The 21615-nt window shown below is 42.2% G+C and overlaps 2 protein-coding genes across 2 annotated transcripts; both read left to right on the forward strand.

Annotated features, from left to right (window-relative positions):
* The first annotated feature begins 8717 nt into the window (after positions 1-8717).
* On the forward strand, positions 8718-12057 carry Cpr16 (cuticular protein 16). The gene is made up of 3 exons (XM_076795638.1): positions 8718-8960; positions 10730-11037; positions 11581-12057. The coding sequence occupies exons 1-3, from the start codon at positions 8720-8722 to the stop codon at positions 12055-12057; spliced, it is 1026 nt and encodes a 341-aa protein (XP_076651753.1). The 5' UTR covers positions 8718-8719.
* Positions 12058-17116: 5059 nt separating this feature from the next.
* On the forward strand, positions 17117-21293 carry LOC143357613 (facilitated trehalose transporter Tret1-like). The gene is made up of 6 exons (XM_076794124.1): positions 17117-17220; positions 17536-17794; positions 18208-18368; positions 18427-18666; positions 19486-19733; positions 20227-21293. Exons 1-6 carry the CDS (start codon positions 17139-17141, stop codon positions 20596-20598), a joined length of 1362 nt encoding a protein of 453 aa, XP_076650239.1. The 5' UTR covers positions 17117-17138; the 3' UTR covers positions 20599-21293.
* The last annotated feature ends 322 nt before the right edge of the window (positions 21294-21615 follow it).

Below are 21615 nucleotides of genomic sequence, written 5' to 3' on the forward strand. Positions count from 1 at the left end.
GAACCGAACCGAACCGAAAAACGAGAAGAAAAGGAAGGAAAGAATAATGAAACCGGTGAGCTTTCTGTTCGTCGAATGATCGATAACACGGTCGACCAATTACATTAAGGACAAGCGACACATATAATCCCGCACGGCGAACGTAATTCCAGGATCTCCGTTTCTTTTTCCACGAGACGGGTCCGGGGCGTCACGGCTCGTTTATTTATTGTCGGGCTTTTATTTTTGTCCCAGCCAACTCGCTCGTAATTCTCGGCCCGCGAATTTTTTCTTTACGACATTGCCCCGCCGTGCATCGGCTCGGTGAACGCATCGCCGCGGTGCAACGCGCGTCCGCTGCAACTGCGCCCCTATACATCGCGCAAAAAACCTCGGCCATCTTAAAACCTTACGTTTTATAACGTAATTCAATATTTCACCGAGATTATTACTTTCCTAGCATGGTAATACTATTCCAACCCATCCGCGGCTTTCGAAATGCCCTGGAAAACTGAAACAATTGAATCGGTATACATAGTATTCACTTTCAACCCCTTTCCGGTTAAAATCCAAATTTTTCATACTGTACGAAACAGAAGTTGTTGATAAAGTTCAGATTCCTCTTGAAAAGAATTTAAAAGCTTCAATGTATTAATACCAGCTTATCAAGATAATTATAAAGTAATTTCGTGATCGATGTAAACAATTTTTATTTCGCATAAAAATCCGCTGTCTAATGATCAAACAAGGGATTTCGATTTTGTGTGACCTGACACAGCGCCATTTATAAAATATTACAAATTCTTGCGGCACAATGTACGTACAAAATTGTATAAAGAATGCTAAAAATTGGCTTGCATAGTTAACGGGTTGTTTACCCGGTTCTCCACAAGGTTTTAATATCGTTAATGTGGAATGAAGCCTTGAATTTCGCAGAGAACGCAAAGGAACGCGTTTCCGGCAGTATTTCGTCCGCCGCACGGAGGGATTACAATTTATGAAATTAATAATTTCCGGGGATCGTTACGAGGAGGCTTCGGGGAGATTTTTGTGCAACGATGCGTGTGCAGCGTGCGCGCGTGATCAGGGTCCATCGAGAGAGAAATATAATTGCGGCATGTGAACAGAAAGAGAAAACGGGAACGGAGAAAAAATATCGGTAAAAGGCGTGCAGCCCGGGGATCATTTCTGGAGGTAAGTTTTACGAGCGAGAAACACACACACGTACAAATATATACTTAGGCACGCGTGTACACGTATACAGCGGCGTGTAATAAAGACGTCAGGTCGATCGTTGCAAGCTCGTAATTTTCGAAAGCAGCTTAGAATAGCCCGGAAGGACAATTACTTTGAAGCACGGACTAATTGAGATCACAACGGCCACGAAACGATCCTATGCTACTGAAACGAAGCACCGGATGAGATAAAATTGACTTTGGCTCTTTAAGACCTCCGAGCGGCTGGATTTCTGGACGCCATCCTGGATTCCCTGTCTTCTCGAGGTTCTCTCTTCAATCTGAAACTGAAAGTAGAACGGTCCGGGATGGATCAAAACTAATTACCAGATAATTGTCTGGGTACTTCGTTTGACAGATTTGGCTAATTTGCCGGCTTCATTTTTGCACTGAAAAGTGAAAATGTTTAAAAATCTGCCGACGTCCGGCGGCCAGTAATTTTCTTCTGATCTCATAAATCTTTTTGAACATACAACGACACAGTTTCACTTATTACGAATAAAATTACAGCGATGTTACATGTTTCACCATCTAAATTAGTTTGAATATTTCGTCTAACTATTACCGTTTCAACAAACAAATCGCAGTACGTCGCAAACCACCAGTCAAGCATGAATCGAAGGAGATTTATATGTTATGTTCAACTTACACACATTATTGAAGAAAGAAAGAAAGAAAATGGGGTTCCCGGTCTTGTAAAAATGAAACAGACAATTTTTCTGGGAGCCGAACATTTTCATGGGAGCACCTGCACCATAGCAATTCCGAGGCAGGTTCCGTTTCGCCAGAAACCATTCAATTCTGCCGGCGGGGAGCCCGAGCGTTTTCCGGTGCAGGAAAAATCGCGAAACAAGGAATCCCTTTAAGCTCGCGCGGGGCAAGATGGCCTTAAATCTGGCACCGGTAGCTTCCTCGAGGCTCGCCTAACCGGCTGGCATAGCGGTTAGACAATCGCAGCGTATTTCACGCGCGGCGCGGTTCCTTTTCCCATCGGGTGGGTTCCTCGTTTCTATGCCAGGCACGCAGCTGCGTCGTGTCAGGTACGGGGCCCAACGACGGCCATTAATGCGCTGTGTTTAGTGCCAATGTCAAAACCAACGCGAGTCGCCCACGTGCTAGGCCGTTAGGGAAAGAAACAGCTATGAAAAATCCGCCTCATCGGGCGACTTGTTGCGCTAGACCGGCAAGAAACGGCGAAAGAAAGGGAGAGAGAGAGAGAGAGAGAGAGAGAGAGAGAGAGAGAGAGAGAGAGAGAGAGAGAGAGTGAGAGAGAAGAGAAAGATCCTAACTCGCGCCGCTGCCGTGAGTAATACCAATGGAATTGATGAACTCGTTACGCGTCCGCGTTGTCCCGAGACGGGACAACAAGGCGACCATAAATTCTCTGCCAGGGGGGACGACCTACGCGCGGACCACGGCGTCTCTCTTCAGAGAGAGTTCCGCGTTTCCAGTTCCACGCGGTGATAACGATAACGGGCGCGACCCCCGGACATTTTCTAGTCGAGAGGACACTGCCGGTATTCGAACGACTACGCTTGCCTTTTGCCGATAACCGCGTGTCGTAACGTGGACGACGGCGTTACGAGCTGGACAGTGAACCCTTTTAGGGTTCTAGGAAGAGCGGGATGGCTGGACCATGTAGGGCTCCGCGATGAAGACGGTTACCGTTCAGGACAGATCTTCTAATAATAATAATCTTGTGATACGCTGTTTGTAGTCTGTGCATTTTACGCGTTTACGATGAAAACTGGCGGATCAAGCTTGTCAACATTCTTTGAAAAGCAAACAGACGCAACTGCTGTAATGGAGACAATTTTCAGGCAAAATAAAAATCCCCAGTCTAATTACTGAATAATCTATCGACATTTTTCAATTGTTCCGAATCGTTTTAACCCCTTGCACCGCGATATGTTTTATGGTTGCAGTGATTAGAATTACGTGGACGTCGGCGTTACGAGCTGGACAGTGAACCCTTTTAGGGTTCTAGGAAGAGCGGCCTGGCTGGACCATGTAGGGCTCCGGGATGAAGACGGGTACCGTTCAGGAAAGATCTTCTAATAATAATAATCTTGTGATACGCTGTTTGTAGTCTGTGCATTTTACGCGTTTACGATGAAAACTGGCGGATCAAGCTTGTCAACATTCTTTGAAAAGCAAACAGACGCAACTGCTGTAATGGAGACAATTTTCAGGCAAAATAAAAATCCCCAGTCTAATTACTGAATAATCTATCGACATTTTTCAATTGTTCCGAATCGTTTTAACCCCTTGCACCGCGATATGTTTTATGGTGGCAGCGATTAGAAGTTCTTGCCAGTTCATAGTTTCTTCGAAGAATATTCTGAACAGATTCAGAATGTCAGATACCTGTATGTATGTTATTAATTTCCTTTAAGGGGGCCGGCAGGGTTTGAAATCCGTATACGTATGCATGGGTCAAAACCTTTTCAAACTATCGCTTCAATATTGCAATGAGCAGTTTAGAAGTGGTCAATTGTGTTTCCTAAAAGTCCAATTTATGTCTGTATAGAGCCCAAATTGCGAATTTCTACCTCATCGTGGAGTAATTTGTAATATTCGGCAGAAAATTCGAATTCTGAAGCAAGTATGACGTCACAAGATGGCTGCCGCTGAGAGATTCTCTTAATTTCGCGAGATTTAGTGTTCGTATCGAAAAAAGGGCTCTATACAGACATAGCAAAGACATTTACAAACACGGTGGTATGCATTTTTAATTGATTACGTACTTATTTAAGACGTAAAATGTCTAGAAAAAAAGGCATAGCATAACATAGCGTGACAGTCAAGGCCAAATGCCTGCCGGCCCCCTTAACCCTTAGCACTCGAATGGCGACTGTAAGGCGCCACTAAAAATTGCGGTATCATTATTCAAAATATTTTTTACATTATTACATTTGTTTGTATTTAATAAATTACTAAACACTTCGGTATTGTACGAGTAAATTTCACCATTTTCGTACCTACAACATGAAAAAAAAAATATATAGAAGGGAAACATTCTAGGTCGGAAGAAATGTTTCGTTTTGGAGTTAAAATAGCTTCGAGTGCAACGGGTTAACACTTTGAACGCCCAACTGGAAACCCCAAAAGTTCCATAAAATCAAAGTAAGTTATTAAATGAAATAAAAATTGCAAAAAATTAAATGTATGATACCGAGTAATCCTCCAACTTTCTTGCATGTTGCAGATCCTAATCAAGCTTAGTACAATGAACATATCAACGTAAAAATTCATTTTAAAACCGGCACAAATAATTCCGTCACGCAAACATGGGTGACGCGGCGCCGAACGTGTTAAACCGAAATAAAATTCTATTTTGTCGTTGTATTTTTTTCTTTTCTATGAAATTCTGAACGACAATCGCTATAACTATAATTATTGCAAGTATTGCAAGCGGTCAAGTGTTCACTGGTTGGACAGGTCGGCCTGCGCGTTTTACCCGAGTCGATCTAACGTCGAACCGTTCGGGGAATCATGATAAGAGGGAAACGCGCGAGCGAGACGTGTCAATTGTCGAGGGCAGGCGCCGTCAGAGTTCCGAAATGACGTCTGCGAATCGAAGAAGGCAAAAGGGCCGAGAGGAAGAGCGAACGATAACATCCCGGGGTCGGGTGTACTGGCGGAATGCGCCTGAGATCGACGGCTCGTACCGTGGCCAATAAACATTGATTTATCGGCTTGGAAATCGAACTCGGGGTGATTTGTGATCCTCGGCAGTTCTGCCCGTGCACCGAGGGCCTCGCGGTGCGCCATAGGGCCCCGGTACCGAGAGAGGAGGCGCGCTGGTGGGGACGCGTCCGTAACGTGCACGGGCATATCCACCACCGGGGTACTATATAAGAGGATGCCTCGAAGAGCTCACACTCTCATAACCGTTAGCTGAGCCTTACTGGGATTATCCGGCAGACCGGGAAGGAAAAACTCGTGAAAAGTCGCTGGAAGATCGACGAGCCAACAACGTGTCCAGTGCTAGAACCGCCCGGCACAACATGATACTCGTGAGTGACTCGGCTTTTAATCATCCTCTTCTTCTTCTGGCCGTTACTTGATTTTTCACGGGTATCCAATACGCCGATCAAGTTCAACAAGTCCAACTATATTTTAACTTCTTTTAACTAATTTTTGTTTCGAATTCGTGACCCTCTCTCGCTTTTCTCCCAAAATGCACGTGTAAATTTTTAATAGCGGCTTTACGGTCTCTGTTCGAAGAGCGAAATCGAATAGCAACTTGCGAAATGGAACGTCTAACAGCGCGCCTCTGATTGCGCGTCGAGAAGTCCCCAAAGTTCCGGAAAGTCTCGAAAATTCGTAGTTTTGCGCGCGCCTCGTAATTAGCGAATTAATTCCAGCAACAACCATCATTAATCCCTTCGTTAAGGAAGTTCGAGATCGTTCCACGAAGTGAAAATTGAAGCGAGCTGCTGGCGGCGCGCGTCTGACAGGCGGAGCTCGGATATGAATGGTGCGGAAATTCGTAATCCGACAGTAGTTTGCGACAGAGGCGTCGCATCGGACGCGCGCCGCGCCGGAAGACGCGTAAAGAGCGGGCTAAGAGTGTCGCGCGGGCAAATAAGGGAAGTTTAATCGGCCCTCGTCACGGTTGTCATCTAATTTTCAAGTTTTACGAAGCTGCTCGCGGGATGCAATCTGAATTAGTTCTCGCGGGCCAGCTTCTCCTCTCCCCTATATTGCTCTTTCACTCGCGCCCGAGCTTCGAAGTTTTAAAGCGGCGCACAGTGGGCAATTTGGACAAAATCGGATTCAAAATCGAGGAACTTTCGATAGGAATGAGGTAGAGCGATGAAATTTTTTTTAAATGAAATCTAGAACTTTGTAGAATATGGGAAAAATAGGGAGATCATGGTACGAACGCTTTTTAACCTTGAGAAAATTCGTTAAACTTGCACAATTTCAAGAAAATTGTGGTTTTCCCAATACCACGCGCGGAAGAAATTTTTTTTCAACATGCTATACATCATTTCCCATAGATTTTTTCACGCTGATTTCAAATCTGGTCTCAAAATTTGTCTACGACCTCAGGATTTTGCAAAAAATAGATTTTCGTGACAAAAACTAATGAAGTCATTTTTTCGTTGAAATGATTGGACGGTAATAATCTCCCTATTTTTCCCATATTCTACAAAGTTTCAGCTTTAATTTAAAAAAAGTTTCATCGCTCTACCTCATTTCTATCGAAAGTTCTTTGATTTTGAATCCGATTTCGTCCAAATTGCCCACTGTGCGGCGCGGCTGCCTCGTCCTACTGCACTTATATATAACTGCAATATTGCAGTTTGCCTATCGCGGGGGCAGCCGTGGGAGTCAACGAAGACTCTCATTAACGCCCGCGAAATTTCTGGAGAGGTTCGCGGAAAATGTTTTTCACCGATCCCCGGGCGCAATCGCGTTCAGATCTGAACACCTTCGATGACTTCTGAAGCGAAAATAAATTTTGTTTTAGGTGTAGCACAAAATTTGTTAACACGTTGACTGCCACGGTGCTTTTCAGGATTCCGGTGTAAAAATCCAATTTAATTTAATCACCATCGCAGAAGACCGTCCTTCTAAATTTATCATTTTATACGCGAATGTCGTCTCTTAATGCAAATGATATTATTAATCAGTGAACGCAGTCAACGTGTTAACAGGCTTCCGGTAATTGTCCTGGAGATTCTGGTAAAGTTTCTTACTGACTCGAAATGTGGGAAATTCAAGGTGCGAGGATCTTTGTAAAATTGATTAGTTTTTTTTTATGTTGATCTTTTGGATGGTTTACCGGGAAATGCTAAAAGGAAAATGTACAGTAATTACGCGAAGAAAATTGCGGGTTTCTGGAGGTTCCCGAGGTGTTTCCCTTGATCCCGTGGAAGCGGCGATCCGGAATGATCCGCAAAATAATCTCCGGAAGCCCGCAACTTCTCGGTGCTTGGGTAGTTCGTCGAAGTTTCTCGCGAGACGCCTTATTAATGCCGGTAAACGTTTCCGTGAAATGCTCGAACATCATTTAACTTTCCAACAAGCCGGTATCGTTGCTAACTATCGATAATTGAATCAACGAAACCTTGATTTTCCGACCGCGGCGCACAATAGGTCACGGATCATTTTGGCGAATCTTCGTATGTACTGCTTGACAAAATTCTGATCTGATTTGGGCTTTCAATTTAGTTGGCTAGTTTTAGATCATTCAAATAACTTTTTCGTACTCTTCTGAGTATTATAAATAAAAAATTTGCTTTTCGTTTAGAATTAATATATTTTCTACGTTTCAGGGTTAGTTTGGGGGTTGACGTGCAACAAGATAAAGTCAATTAATATTGCTTCTGACCTCTGTGTGCAGTGAGACGAAGAATCTGCTTTTTGTTTAGCTACGTCAAGCGGGAGCAATGTGAATTTATGATAATGTTCCCAAGGTTTAAGGGTTGACTGGTGGTTAGGAAGCATTAATATACAAACCGTGGCGTCCCGAAGTGTCTCAGACGCTGTTTAAGTTTCTCGGAAACCGTATCGCAGCTAACTAGCGTTAACTGAATCAACGAAAGTTCAATTTCGCGGTCGCGGAAGTCGATGGGTCACAGTTTCCACGGCAATAACGAGGATTCCCCGATCTGTCGGAATCTATTCCCGGCAATTTCCGGCGGGAATCGCGTGTCGGGCTTCCTGGCGAATTTTCGAATTCCCCTCCCAGTCCCTCACCCCTCCCCCAGGCCCTCGGGGGCGGTCAAACATTTCCACAATGATGAAGTATCGCGGCAAATCTTCGTTCCCAAGTTAAATATCGAAGGTAGTGGCCGTCGAGCCGGAAGTTCCGACGGTACACAGAACATCCAGAGGACTTTTCGTTTGATTCGACAGAATTCGATTCCCGTGGAAAATAGGTCAGGTGTAAATTGCTCAAATTTCGTTGTCGAACCGCGTTTGCCACGGCTCGGTGCCCCGTTTGAACAGAACAATCTTGCGTGCACTTTAAATCCGATCTTTCCGCATATATTCCTCCATTTTATCGAACCTTTCAACCGAACTTCAACGAACTACTATTTTACGAAACTTCAAACCTGTTTTCAATTGCCAAAATTAATGCTAAACCTTAAACAAGGGTGCTTGTGTCCATTTTGATCCTACAGGTTTTTAGATTTTGTATGTTTCTATTATTGAGATTGTACGAGTGTTTCCTCAGCCACATATTCTGATAAAAGTAGCGCAAAATGAGAAGAAATAAATTTCTGTTGAATGCTCGCTCAGTTTTTATTTTCTGTAAAGATCATCTAGTAATCAATTTATAAATTTGTCATGAATGTTCGAAGTCCTGATGACAAGAAACGCATCTAGGAAAATTGATAACTAATTACCTGATTGGTCATAGACTTCAATAATGTCGTCGAAAATTCTTCGGGTCTCTCGATATTCGCGATTAGAGTAGTAAGGAACGAGATTAGACCGACTCGGTGGATAAAGTATGGAAGAGTTGCATGTTTCGTGGAACACTGATGGAATCCGTGGGAGCAGATGGAATCAAAGATGCGTTTTCCTTCCAGAGAATTCTATTTGGTCTCTTTCTCGGGCAAAGTTTCGCTACACCGATCGCGAATGTTTGGCTGAGCCCTTTGGGAGCCCTAACACCATTACGCCAGTTTCATATACAGGACGGATCCGGAGGATACCATTACTCGTTCACCGGGCCTCATCAGGCTAAATCGGAATCCAGTTTGAATGGAATTACACGGGGTGGTAAGTTTTATGTTGTCTTCGTTCAGTTAAAAAAAAAAAATAACGTTTCATGAAGCCAGACTTTTACGACTGAGCTCCTCGCTGTTCAACGAAGCTCCTTCGTAAAGAGAAAGAACGAAAATTTTCGACTAGAGAAAGTTGAAATTAATTGTTCTTCTGAAACACAATAAGAGTTGGTCGAGTTTTTCAGGTTTCCTCGAAAGCGGTTTTAAATTTCGGTCGATACTGTAGATTGAAATTGTAATTCGATCGTAGATTAATCTCCGCTTCTAGCGGAACAGGCGGAATCAAATTTGCTGGATTCGATGATAAATATGCTCCCGCAGACCCATCGAAAACTGACTGCGAATTCTAACGATGGTAATCAATTTTTACCGCGTTCGATCGAATTGAGAACCTACAATCCATGTATTAATAAATGTGCAGTGTTTTAACTCGACCAAAAATGAAATTAATGACAGTATGTACCGGAATTAATTATAAGCAGGAACAGATCGCAAATAAATATTTTATGTAAATAATAATTCTTTCTGTGACAGTTAGAGGTGATGAGAAATTGTTGTGCATGGCAACGAATTATTACAAGAAATATTAACTATTTTTAACTGTATTATTAATCGTTCAGTCTAAAAACAGCAGCTGCCAATATTATAAAAATGAACTCAAATCAAATTCAAATCGTCTTGTTATCCTATTACTCTGAATATAATATATTAATAAATTTTCACCGAAATATAAATATTTTCCTTTCTATACGTGATATAAAAATGTTGAGTCCACAGTTTCTCTTCGTATGAAAAATAGCTTGGACCTGGTGGGAAGTAACCTTGAAATATTTCCGGACCGTTGAGGGTTGATACGAATCAAATGAATGCGAAGTATTATATTTTCTCGGGATAAGAGGAAGAATGGATTTGTTCTTGGTTGGCTGAGCGTGGTTAAAAATTTGTGCACAGGGTTCAGCAGCGATTTGAATATCAGTTCCCACGTGTGAGAATAATGTACGCCTTCGTTAACAATTGACAGGTTCGTTCGTAAGCAGCATTTCTGCTCGATGACTCGTAAAAGCCTGAATGGCATACATTCCTTTCTTGAACATCGCGCAGCAGACGCCGCGGCCTACGTTCGCGAGTGATTACTTTTGAAACGATGATCGATGTGACGCAACGAACGCCCAGGCAAAGGGTCCGTCTGCTATTCTTCCGAACGTTGCATAGGCTCGTTGCATTACGCGTGCTTTTAACGAGACACGTATACCGTTAAACGTGTACGTAAACGTCCCTTGGGAATCCGTCTAAAAAATTAACCGGACTGCTGACATGATTTCTTAAAAGATTTAGAGCTTCGTTCAGTTTTAGTGTTCCAAAAGCCCTGGTTAAATCAAATCGCGTATTTGAATAATTCAGATGACAAATAAGACTGTGCATCTTTATACATGAAAACTTGTTTCTTTTCAATCCCAAGAATTTGTGACAAAGTAAAAAAGGAAAATAAAATATGAATATTATTAATTCTTGTACATGCTGCTTTCTCATTTTAAATTTTGCATTGGTACAAATGCACGATGAACCACAATCTACTGATAATTGAATTGTAATGCATTAAGAATTTTATGCCAGAGATCACTAAATGGCTTTTAGTACTAAAAGAAGATATTCCCTTTGTTATGTTTCGAGGAAACTTTGAGGAACTAGTGTTCGAAATGCAAATAAAGAAATGTAGACCGGAATAAAGATAATGTGGTTGAGTCTTTCTTTTGATCGAATCAGGCTACTCGTACATCGACGCGAACGGAATACTGCAAACGGTGACTTACACAGCGGACGACCAAAATGGATTTAGAGTGAGCGCCAGCAATTTGCCGCAACCACCGAAGAACGATCTCCAAGAGGTGCAGGACACGCCGGAAGTGGCGGCCGCGAAGAAGAGCCATTTCGAGGAGCTGCAGAAGTCGCGGTTGAGAGAACAACCCAACTACCAATCGAATATCCTGTCTTACAACATTCTACCGCCATACTATAGCTTCTCGCACCTGAGGAAAGACGACGAGAAAAATCTAGCCGTTCGAGAAATAGCGGTGAGCTTTTTGTTACCGCTTCCGACCATAAACCTTCAAGTTGCAACACCATTTTCATTCCAGATTACAAATTTTCTATCTAACTCGTAACACTTTACCATCCACTGGGCATTTATATCGGGCTTGATATCAGCTAGTCGGTCAACGTTATCTGTAATAAACATCGTTAGGTATAGAATACTATGCAAATTTGTATACAATCTTGAATCATCCTCGAACGCGTTGCAACAAGTTTTCTGGCTCTACATCGTCTAGTTCTTCTGCAATAAATTCCCAAAGATGTCCTATTCTAGCGTGATTTGAAATGAAGCCAATTAACATTACCTACAATGATCACCGTTACAGTTAGCATGTAACAAAAATTCGTGCACAATATTCAATCATGCTCGAACGTAATGCACCAAGTCGTTCACCTCTACGTCGTGTAGTTTCCCCGGAATAAATTCCCAAAAAATGTCCAATTCGTGCGGTGCGACAAATAAAATCTCAAACAAAGAAAGTCGGAAAGACCACAAGATTAACCGAATCGTTTCGTGTTCGCAGACCTCGAATAACCCGTTCCTGCTCTCCCGAGCAGAAGCAGAGAAGATCGAGGTCCCAAAGCCAGACCCGGGTCTTTCAAAGCTCTCCCCGTCTTCGGCATCGTCATTAGCGAGCTCGCCAAGTTTGATACAACGGAAGCCGGAAGAACTGCGCGGGAACTCGTTGCAGATAGAAAAGCTGGTGAGCCTGGACGGAATTGAAAAAGCTGCGCCTCTTCCAGCATCGTTCGCGATCCCGGTTTCACCACCGTATCGGCTGTTGCACAGCGCTCTTCATCACACGCAGGACTCGCTCGGCCAATACGACTATACTTACGCTGGGGACTCCAGTGCTAAAACCGAGTCCAGGTCGTTGGACGGGACGACGAGGGGCGCTTACAGTTACATCGATCCCAACGGCGTTCTACAACAGGTGCATTACGTCGCCGATCAAAACGGGTTCAGGGTTTTGGCGACAAATCTGCCGGAAGCCAAGTAAAACGGAAGTTCCTTTTGTGCTTGGAGGATCAACGCTCAGGAATCGGGCACCGTAATTCGAGAGGACAGGTTTCGAGCACTCCAACGTTCCACCTCGGATAGGACAGATCACGTTTTCTTTTCTCTTTCCTAAGGAAGATCTTATCGATTGTCAGACTTCTCCTCTATTATCCGATTAGGTCGCTGGAGCAAGGCCGCGGAAGTTGCCGATTCACGCTTTGACCGCGCTAATCTATCATAAAATGGATTATCGCTGTACCGACGCGGACTACAGATTACCCGGAACACTCTGGTCTCGTTCGTCGTAGACTTAATCGTGTGCTGGACCTCGCAAACGGAGGATCTCGAGCCCTGCGGCCGCGAATTTGCAAAACGAGAAAGCCTTAGGGGATTTTGGGATTCCCCGGTTGCTGTGCTACGTGGCCTCTCATTTTCTTGGCTTGTGAATGCGTTTTTAATGCTCTTTCTACTCCTTGGAGCTACCTTTACTGTCAAGACGTCCAAAAAATTCTACAATTTTTTCATCTTAAGGATTTTTTTCACAGATAATTACTCGGTGAAAAATTCTAATCTTTTTGGAGGTATAGACATGCAACTTTCGGCTGCATGCTAGAATTTTTCCAAATCAAAATGTTACAAAATGGCGGAGTTATTCATTTGTTTCTGAACTATATGTGAAAACTACCCCGGGACGTACATACGAAAATCAGTAAAGATTCTGGATTTTTTTCGGAGACGATTACTGAGTGAAAAATTCCAATTTTCTGGAGGTATAGACATGCAACTTTCGCCTGCACGCTAGAATTGTTTCAGGTCAAGATATCACAAAATGGCGGACTTGTAATTTTCTTATTTAAAATTCGGCGTCCGAGTTTTCGATCAGAAACGGCAGCCGTTTCAAGTGAAAAGAAGTTGCATCGAGTCACAGATCTCAATCAAGATCCAGATGACACGAATCGAGTTTCACCGGAAAGGAAATGATCGGCGAAGGTAGAGCGAAGAGAAAAATTACGGTAGACGAAGGTAGAAACTGACAAGCGGCCGGGGAGAGTCTGTTCCCTATGAAAATTCATCGCGCATCGTCTGGAAGGTCTCTCTTTGAGGTTGATTTATCAGACGTGGGTTAATTTATCCACGGGAGTACGCCCTCGAGGAGGAGAGTAGATCCAGTAGTTGTCGAAGGAAACAAGCTTCGGGTTCCGTGGTATGATTCGAACTCGCGGCTGGTCTTTTTGCGCGAGTCTGGCGCTGCTCTTTTTGCGAGTTTTTCAAACGAGCGCGAGACGATCAAGGGGCCCGGGTCAATCTTCGTCGCACGCGCGGCCGATCGCAAATTCTCTCGAACACCTTTCTCGCCACGGGATGCTCGGTTGGTGGCGGGGTAATCAAACTTTCTGAATGCTTTTCGAGTTCGTTCCGCGAGGCGAGACCCGCCGCAGCCCGCGGCCGCCCGCCCGAGAACAGAGGACGAACTTAATTCGCATTCGCTCTCTCCCTTTTAATCATGTCGCGGTAAGTCGATTCGCAATAAATTATTCCACCTACGAAACGAGTTCTTTATTTCCTCCCTCCCCCACCGCCCGCCCCCTTGTTTCCCACTCGAGACTCGATTACGTTGCCGAGCTCGTTTCACTCGATTGTGCTCGTGCTGGGTACGCGATGCGCCGCTTCGGCGCTGACAATGTTGCTCGCATGAAGTGAAGTATTCAACGTTGTTCGTGGATTATGGATCTTGTGTTCCCGACGGAAATTAACCCCTCGCACTACGACTTATTTTATGGTTACAGAGATTAGAACTGTTTCATCGTTCCGTAAAAGGAAAAGAAAATTTAAAAATTTTATTTTAGTTTAATGGAAATGAATAACATTAATATTTATTGAGTCCTGTTCGAAATCCTCATCATCAGTAGATACAGTGCAAGGGGTGAACAGGTGAAATGAGAAACAGAAGACAGGAGAAGGTAAGAAGTTTGTTATACTCGAATAAATACACTTTTATAAATCATGGCGTCGGTGGCAGCGTTAATGTCATACCGGATCTGAAATACACTAACAAATTAATAGATTAACGACCGAATAACACGGTTATACTAATGCTAATACGACTATGGGATCGGTAATTCGACAGGAATTGGTGAAAGCACCCTTAGCTCTTGAACTTTGTCCCCCAAACGGACAAACGTCACCATGTTTTACAAAAGCAATCATCCTTTGACGACGAATCCGGTAATTTACTCAATAGCCGGGCTCTCGCAGTGTATCATCGACGTGATTCCGCATTGCGAACGGGCCGGCGTTGTTCCCGCGTCGAATCGGCTTTGAGGTTGGATTTGAAAATTTAATGAAATGGGACTCGGGGTTGTTTGCGCGGATACCGTCGATAGAATTAATTAAATGAATAATTTGCTTTGATGGAGAATCGGGGACCGTCGCGCCGTGCCGAACGGTAACGGTTAATTAATTAAAGAGGCCCTCCGTGGCGAGGTGCTTCTGTTTTTGTTCTTTCCCGAATGGAAAAATCGCGGGGACGTTCGTGTATTTAATCCTGATCATTTCGGTGTGGCTTCGCGGGGCGAAATGATCGCGAATGATTAAATTCGCTGATTGAATTGCAGATTATGATTGAGAACGCTCGTTCGTTTCTCGCGTCGACTTGACACTTTCATCAGCGATTCCGAGTGAAAATGTGTCGTCTGCTTTCATCAAGTTGCAGCAAAAATACTGCTAGTATTATAGTTTGGCTTGAAGCACAAACGTTTCTTGGTTTTAAGAATGTCGTTCGTAGTCTTTCCAGTAAAACGACGCCGCCTTTTGAACAAGTCTTTATTTCACAGAAAAGTCCGCAGTCTAACGATGACTGGAACCGGTTGCCAAAATTTACATCACACGGAAGAATAACAAGTCCGAGCTGATTCGATTCGTTGATGTTGCTCGGCGGCTCTCGAAAGTTTCCTGTTCCCGGTGAATGAGGACCATGACCTACGATTACGTTGCCGAGGAGTTCGCCAATGATGCGAACAAAAGGCGAAAGACCTGCTGATTCAGTCCATGGTCGATACCCTGACCCAGAGAACTCGGCCGTTCTTTTTTTTCCCACTCGCCACTGCCAAAACGGCCTTTCACTGCAATCGTTGACCCTTCGATAACTGGCCACGACCACTCTTTCGAAACGTATTTAAATCACCAAGCAAATCATCCTATTGATTAACAAAAAGAAAAAAGAAATTGCGATTCGTAATGGTACTTTTTATTCTACTCGTTATTTCTTATTGCGCTCGAGTTTTTGATTGTGTGCTATCTCTTATTTGGCGATAAAGTTGGTCGCTTCATAAATGTGTAGGAATTTTGATTCTTAGTAGCAGATTTTATTTTATTTATCGTTTTCTGTATAAAATTGTATTGGTCTTGGTATACAATTTTTAATATTTTCTTTTTAAATTTTGTAGTCGATCGAGTCGTCGTTTGGTTCATAAATGTTTAGGACGCTTTGCAGTTTCTTTTTAAGGGCCCGGGATAGTCACGTGACTTTTTCAGTGTCACAGCAGGTCGGTAATTTTAAATGACTTAAGATCAGTCTTGGTCTTGATCCGACGGGTCTTTAGTCTGTGACTAAACTTGTCACATTTTTTTTTATCTGTATTATCGATATCATGAATTCTGACGCCGGAAACGTGCTTCAAGTTTTTGGCTTTGTTTCGCAGAGAATGAAGACAAAATATAGCTCAATTTGTAGCTGGAGATATTTTCTAGCGCGCGCTACTCTCGATTTCATCCAGAAAACTCATCCAATGGCGTAAAAATGCTTGGACTCCACGGCATGCACATCGTTAATTTTTGGCCTACTTCTATCGCTTATATTACCAAATATCTGCATAATCCCGTCAGCTCATGACCAGCGCGCGCTAAGATTGAACCCTCCTCTTTCGAATGAGCCCTTTTGCAGTGAAAAATATTCTCATATAAGGGCAAAAAGTTGATGCACGTAAAACCACTTTTTGCCTATTTTTGTCGGTAAAGTGGTCACTCTACCTTATCGCGAATCTACGAAGACCGGGCCCTTAATGCTTCGAATTTTGTAAACTTTCGGAAAGCCCGCATTCGGAAGATCCACGTTCCCCTCGGTTTCCAAACAATGTATCGACTTACAGTTGCTCAACAAACATACCGACACTGTAGCAGTATTAAATGTCAGCCTTCGTATATCAGCTGATGGTGTAGCCACTGTACATTGCCTGTCTGGAGCGCAGCCAGAAAGCAGAGGACGTTTATTTTCTCGCCGGTAGAAGACCGGCTTGAAATTTCTACGGATACGGACAAAAGCAAAGTGAATGAGGAAGGTTCGCTGGCCAGGAGTATAAATAAACATCTCTGCCGCTTTCGGTAGACCTGTGTTACGTTCACGAGAAGTTCAAAGTGAGATGTCACTGTAAATCCCATCTTCAACGTGTGCCTCGAGCATAACTTGCCATTCGGGGACTCCACTTTTCCTTCAAACAAGTTTCATTCCACCAAAAACAAACGAACAAGCATCAAGTATTAAAAAAAGAAAAAAAAAAGAAAATTAAGGCAATATTTGTAATAATTGTTGCAGGAGAATGTTAAATTTCCTGGCGACTTTCAGTGCCTGTCAAGGTCAAGTTCAAGGTCGCATTGGTAAAACATTGTTTTGTCAGTTAATCGAAAGTTTGTCCAAACGTACCATCTCATTGATTTATAAAAATAAGAATTAAATGGAAATCCGTATTTGCCAATGATGGTTACCATTGTTTCAAAAGTCGATCAGTTCAATTTGTCAATGTAGTAGCGTTATTTCTTCGAAAGAAGAGAATGCAACGTTTTATACATCAAAAATCGGTTTCAGCAAGACGAAGTTGTGTTAGACTGTAAATGAATAATAATAAAAAGTACTGGTAATAATGATGATGATAATACACGATGCATCAAGTGTCCACGCGATGGACGCAGGTCAGCGGGTAGGTAGTTGTCTACCAGATAACGCTGTCAAGATAAAAAGGTCACGTCTCGGAGACTGAGGTTCTCATCGAGACGTTCGACAGTGTGCGATCCGTCGCGGCCATTAAAATGGCGGTGTCGTTCGCGAGCGACGACAGAGCACGCGATCTACGGATCACGAAGAGATCGCAGTACACGGTGCTGGCACTGGGTGAGGAAAGATGCACAGAATCGATCGATCTTCTCAGATCAACACTGCTCGATGGGAGCTGTGTCACCGAAACATCTCCGGGGCTTAGCGTAATGATTCGACTGCGGATTTCATGCAATTGTGACAGAAATGTTTAGATGAAACATAGTGAAAATATGAAACGATTTCAAGAATACATTGTGACGTACCACTGCGAGAAGAAGTTTACGCAGCTTCTGTTTCCTGCAATCGATGATTTCACATTTTGCATAAAGATCCGCAGTCTGATAACGACAATCCTCGAATTTGTCCGACTTAGTATGTAAAATATCGCAGCCAGTATAGTGAACTTTTCGACCGGCACATACATCGCCTGGACCACGATAGCATTGCCAATTTTTGATCGACCCCCCGACACCGTAAGCAATCAGGCCGCATCCTGGATCTGCTCATCTGTGGCCTTGGGCGCCATAATTGGTAGCCTGCCAGCAGGAACAATTGCGGACAGGATTAGTCGGAAGAGAAGCATTCTGATAAGCAGCTTGCTCTTATCGTCGTGTTGGTTCGTTATCGGGTTTGCACGGAGCAAACTATGGTAGGTAGCGTCTCTTTATGACCATCTGTAAATATTAATGGTGCGCGTCCCTTTCTTCCTTAATTAGAGATGGAACTAATCTGCACTGAATTAACAGGCAACAGATTTTTCTCTCGTTGGTGCAACTACACGTGGTCCTTAAAAATTCATAAAATGCAAACTTCAACAGCATTTAGTGCACATTTACAGTTTTAATTCACTCCAAACATTTATGTTTTCGCTATAATTGTGTAATGAGAGAAATAAATATACGAATATTACTGAATAAAGATTTTGGAATAATTATTTTAAAACTCAACTAGTTGGGTGAGGTCTTGGAACAAATTTTATGAATATAATTCGGTAAAAAATACACCAAGCAATAATTTTAAATAATAATCTTGAGAAATTAATTGAAAATATTTATTTTTCAGGATATTTCTAGCCCGATTCACAGCAGGACTATCATGTGGCGCGTCCTCCATTTTGGTACCGCTTTACCTCTCCGAAATACTGACAGATTGCGTCAAAAAGTCCGCTGGCATGATCCTCCAGCTTCAAACTGCCTTTGGAGTTTTATTCGCGTACTCTTTAAGTAAGCATCGATTCAACAAACCTACGAATTTCCTTATTCTAAAACAATTGTTTTCCAGATTTCACCGACAATTGGACGGCGATAGCAGTCCTCTGTGCCGTCGCGCCAGGTTTTCTCGCGATCGCGACTAGATCGATACCGGAATCGCCTATCTGGTTGATCAGACATAGTCGTCAAGCAGCAGCTCAAGAGATCCTAACCCATCTTCGAGCAAACCGTTGCACAGAAGATGGTTCCAAGCGAAACGTATCCATCTCTGAGCTGTGGCTGCATCGAAAGGCCGCCATCGTTGCCCTCGGTAAATCATTTCACCATCAGTCCTTCATCACAACCATAAAAATTACTGTCCGCCAAAAAATACCTTTCGAAAATAATGCACGAATAAACGATCTGTCGGCGATATTCAAATATTCGTATCCGAGGCTCGCGAGACGCAGGTATGTACGTGTAAATTTAAATCCTGTCTCGTCGCATTCGGATTCAAATTCCAATTCGCCACACTGACATTCAAATTTGCGTGTCCTAAATGGAATTTTCAGCCCCAAAATATTTGAATGCACGTTCTACTTTCTACTATTCAGAGCCGACTTTACATTCTAGCCGGCGCGGCACGCAATTTGAATTCAAATTTCCTTTATCGCATTTGCAATTTTACCTTGGTCGACTTGAATTAGCCTGTAACCATAAGAATCCTAATTTTGCTTCGCGATATTCACGCTTTCAGATAAACTGTTTTATACTGAAATTCAGATTCCATATTAGGCAAACTATTTCTACTTTGCGCGGGCTTTGAACGTGAAAATTCGCATTCTATTTTCTATCGGGCGAACTTTTCGTTTTGTTACCGTGAATTTTGAAAATCTGCGATATTATGAAATTTAAATGCCACTGCGGAATATTCTCGTTTGTATTTGTGGTCCAAATTTGAATTCCGGTTTGGAATCATACTTTGCAGTATTTATATTTTTAAATATGTTTCATATAAAAATTCAGAAGTCCACGTGGTTAATTTTTGATTAATTTTATTTGAAGAATTTAAATGTTATTTGTGGAACAGAATTGTGTGTTTATTCTGGTTTGGAATCGCACGGATATGTATATGACGTTCCCCTTTTAGGTATGATGATGTTTCAACAGCTGTCAGGGATGAACACCCTGATATCCTACGCGACGACGATATTCCAGTATATAAGGTTTCCCCTAAGCTCGACAACGTGTTCGATTATCGTCGGATTGACGTACGTGATCGCCACGCTGTCTTCGGGGAGTCTGATCGATCGCACCAACAGGAAACTTCTACTTTTCCTCAGCTTATCCATCATGTCCGTTTGCATGTTCATTCTGTCTGGTTACTTTCGCCTTAAGGTAACCGTCTCGCCCGTTTTGCAATCATAAAACGAACACGTAAAAGCTCCCGGCTTTATCTTGCTCAACTATGAATCATATAAGACGCTAACCCGTTAAGTGTTTTCAACGAAAATATTCAAAACATCAAAAGAATTATTTCAACCGATTTTTTATTGATCATAAAGCGTATCTGCTATTACTAAAAAATCATTAAGCATTTATTAAACGATGATGGAGGCAACAATTACTTTCAGAAAATTGTTGGCAAATATTTTCTTTATTTATTACTAATATTTATTACTTGCAGAATACACTAGTCAATTTTACAAATCCTGTAACGAATTTCGTACACCGTTTATTGTTCAGTTTTAAACATCCTATAAAGAATAGTGTATACTGTTCATTATTGAATATTGAAGATCCTGTAACGAGTGAATTGATTTTGCTTTGCATCTAGATTTTTATGATCACGTATAACAAACAAAATAACGAAATTTTTGTTGTATTTTAGAACACGGAGGACGTTTCTAACTTTACTTGGCTGCCATTTCTATCAGTTCTAACTTATGTCGCCGCCTTCGCTGTTGGTTGCGGGCCAATACCCTGGATACTGATCGAGAAGATTTTTCCCGAGGATATGAAAATGGCGGCTATTTCCGCGAGTGTCACGTGCAATTGGGTATCAACGTTCGTGGCGATGAAAGTTTTCCAAGATATGCTATCTTTCATGGGGATCTCCTCGACGTTCGCTGTTTATGGGATGGTTAGCCTAATTGGTATCGCGTTCGTCGCCATTTTGGTACCGGAAACGGAGGGGAAGAGCGCCGAGGAGATACTGGACGAGTTGGAAAAGGAGAAAGAGCTTTCGGAGTACTGCATTTAAAAACCTGATCAACTAAAAATGAAAGAAGGTCAAAATACACAAAATAAAATTAAACGAATCGAAAGAATATCTAGAATAGTAAATCAAGAGTTATTAAAACAAATATGTTTTAATTTCGAGATACTAGTCAAGAAAAGCAAAATAAAATTGTCTTCCTGCTAAAAGTTACAAGTCGCGTACGAATGAAATTGCTGTTGTAAAATGAACAGAATTTAGAAAAACGAAGTATCTTTTGAAACGTTGATTAAGCAAAGTAGAAAAAAAAAGTTTCCAGGTGAAATTCCGGTAGTTCAGAGGTTTCTTTGAATTATCGATGCGGTGTGTACATTTATTTCTACCTTGTTGTAATTGAGTTGGTATTCTGCAATTTAATTAAACTTGTTCCTTCGAGTCACTGTAATTGAACAGCTAAAAGTGGCTTCCGGATGCAGGTAATTGTTCAACTAAATTTTAAATGAACGATCCACTGTGGAAAGCTTCACAAAACGGTGCAACGAAATAACGTATTATAAAACGCTTTTTTATTTTGAAATTGATCGACTAAAGCAAGATTCAACCGTACATATATTCTATATTATTAATAAAGTTTGTGAAATATATGTAAAATTCAACTGCAATAAAATCGTGAATGTAACAACGAATCTTTCGCCTTTAATCGTGCGTTTTTTGGTATTTCACGTGTTTATTACGCTAATGCGTGTCTGACACCGTCAAGATGGCTGCCATAATGTACCAAAAACATAAAAATAATTCGATTTTACCTGAAATTTTCAGTATAACGATATTTTCCTCATCTTTGACCTCGTGGTTCCAGTTTTTATCAATTTATAATGCTATTACGAACTTCTGGGCGTCAAGATGGCCGCCATAATGTTCCAGAAACTTGAGAAACTTCAAATGTCAAGTGTGCATTTTATAAAATCATCAATCTAACGATGTTTTCCATCACCTTTGACCTTACTTTTCCTCATATTTTCTATGATTAAAGTATCAATACGTACCTGAAGCCGACAAGAT

The sequence above is a fragment of the Halictus rubicundus genome, chromosome 10 (genome assembly GCF_050948215.1).
Source record: "Halictus rubicundus isolate RS-2024b chromosome 10, iyHalRubi1_principal, whole genome shotgun sequence".
NCBI lineage: Eukaryota > Metazoa > Arthropoda > Insecta > Hymenoptera > Halictidae > Halictus > Halictus rubicundus.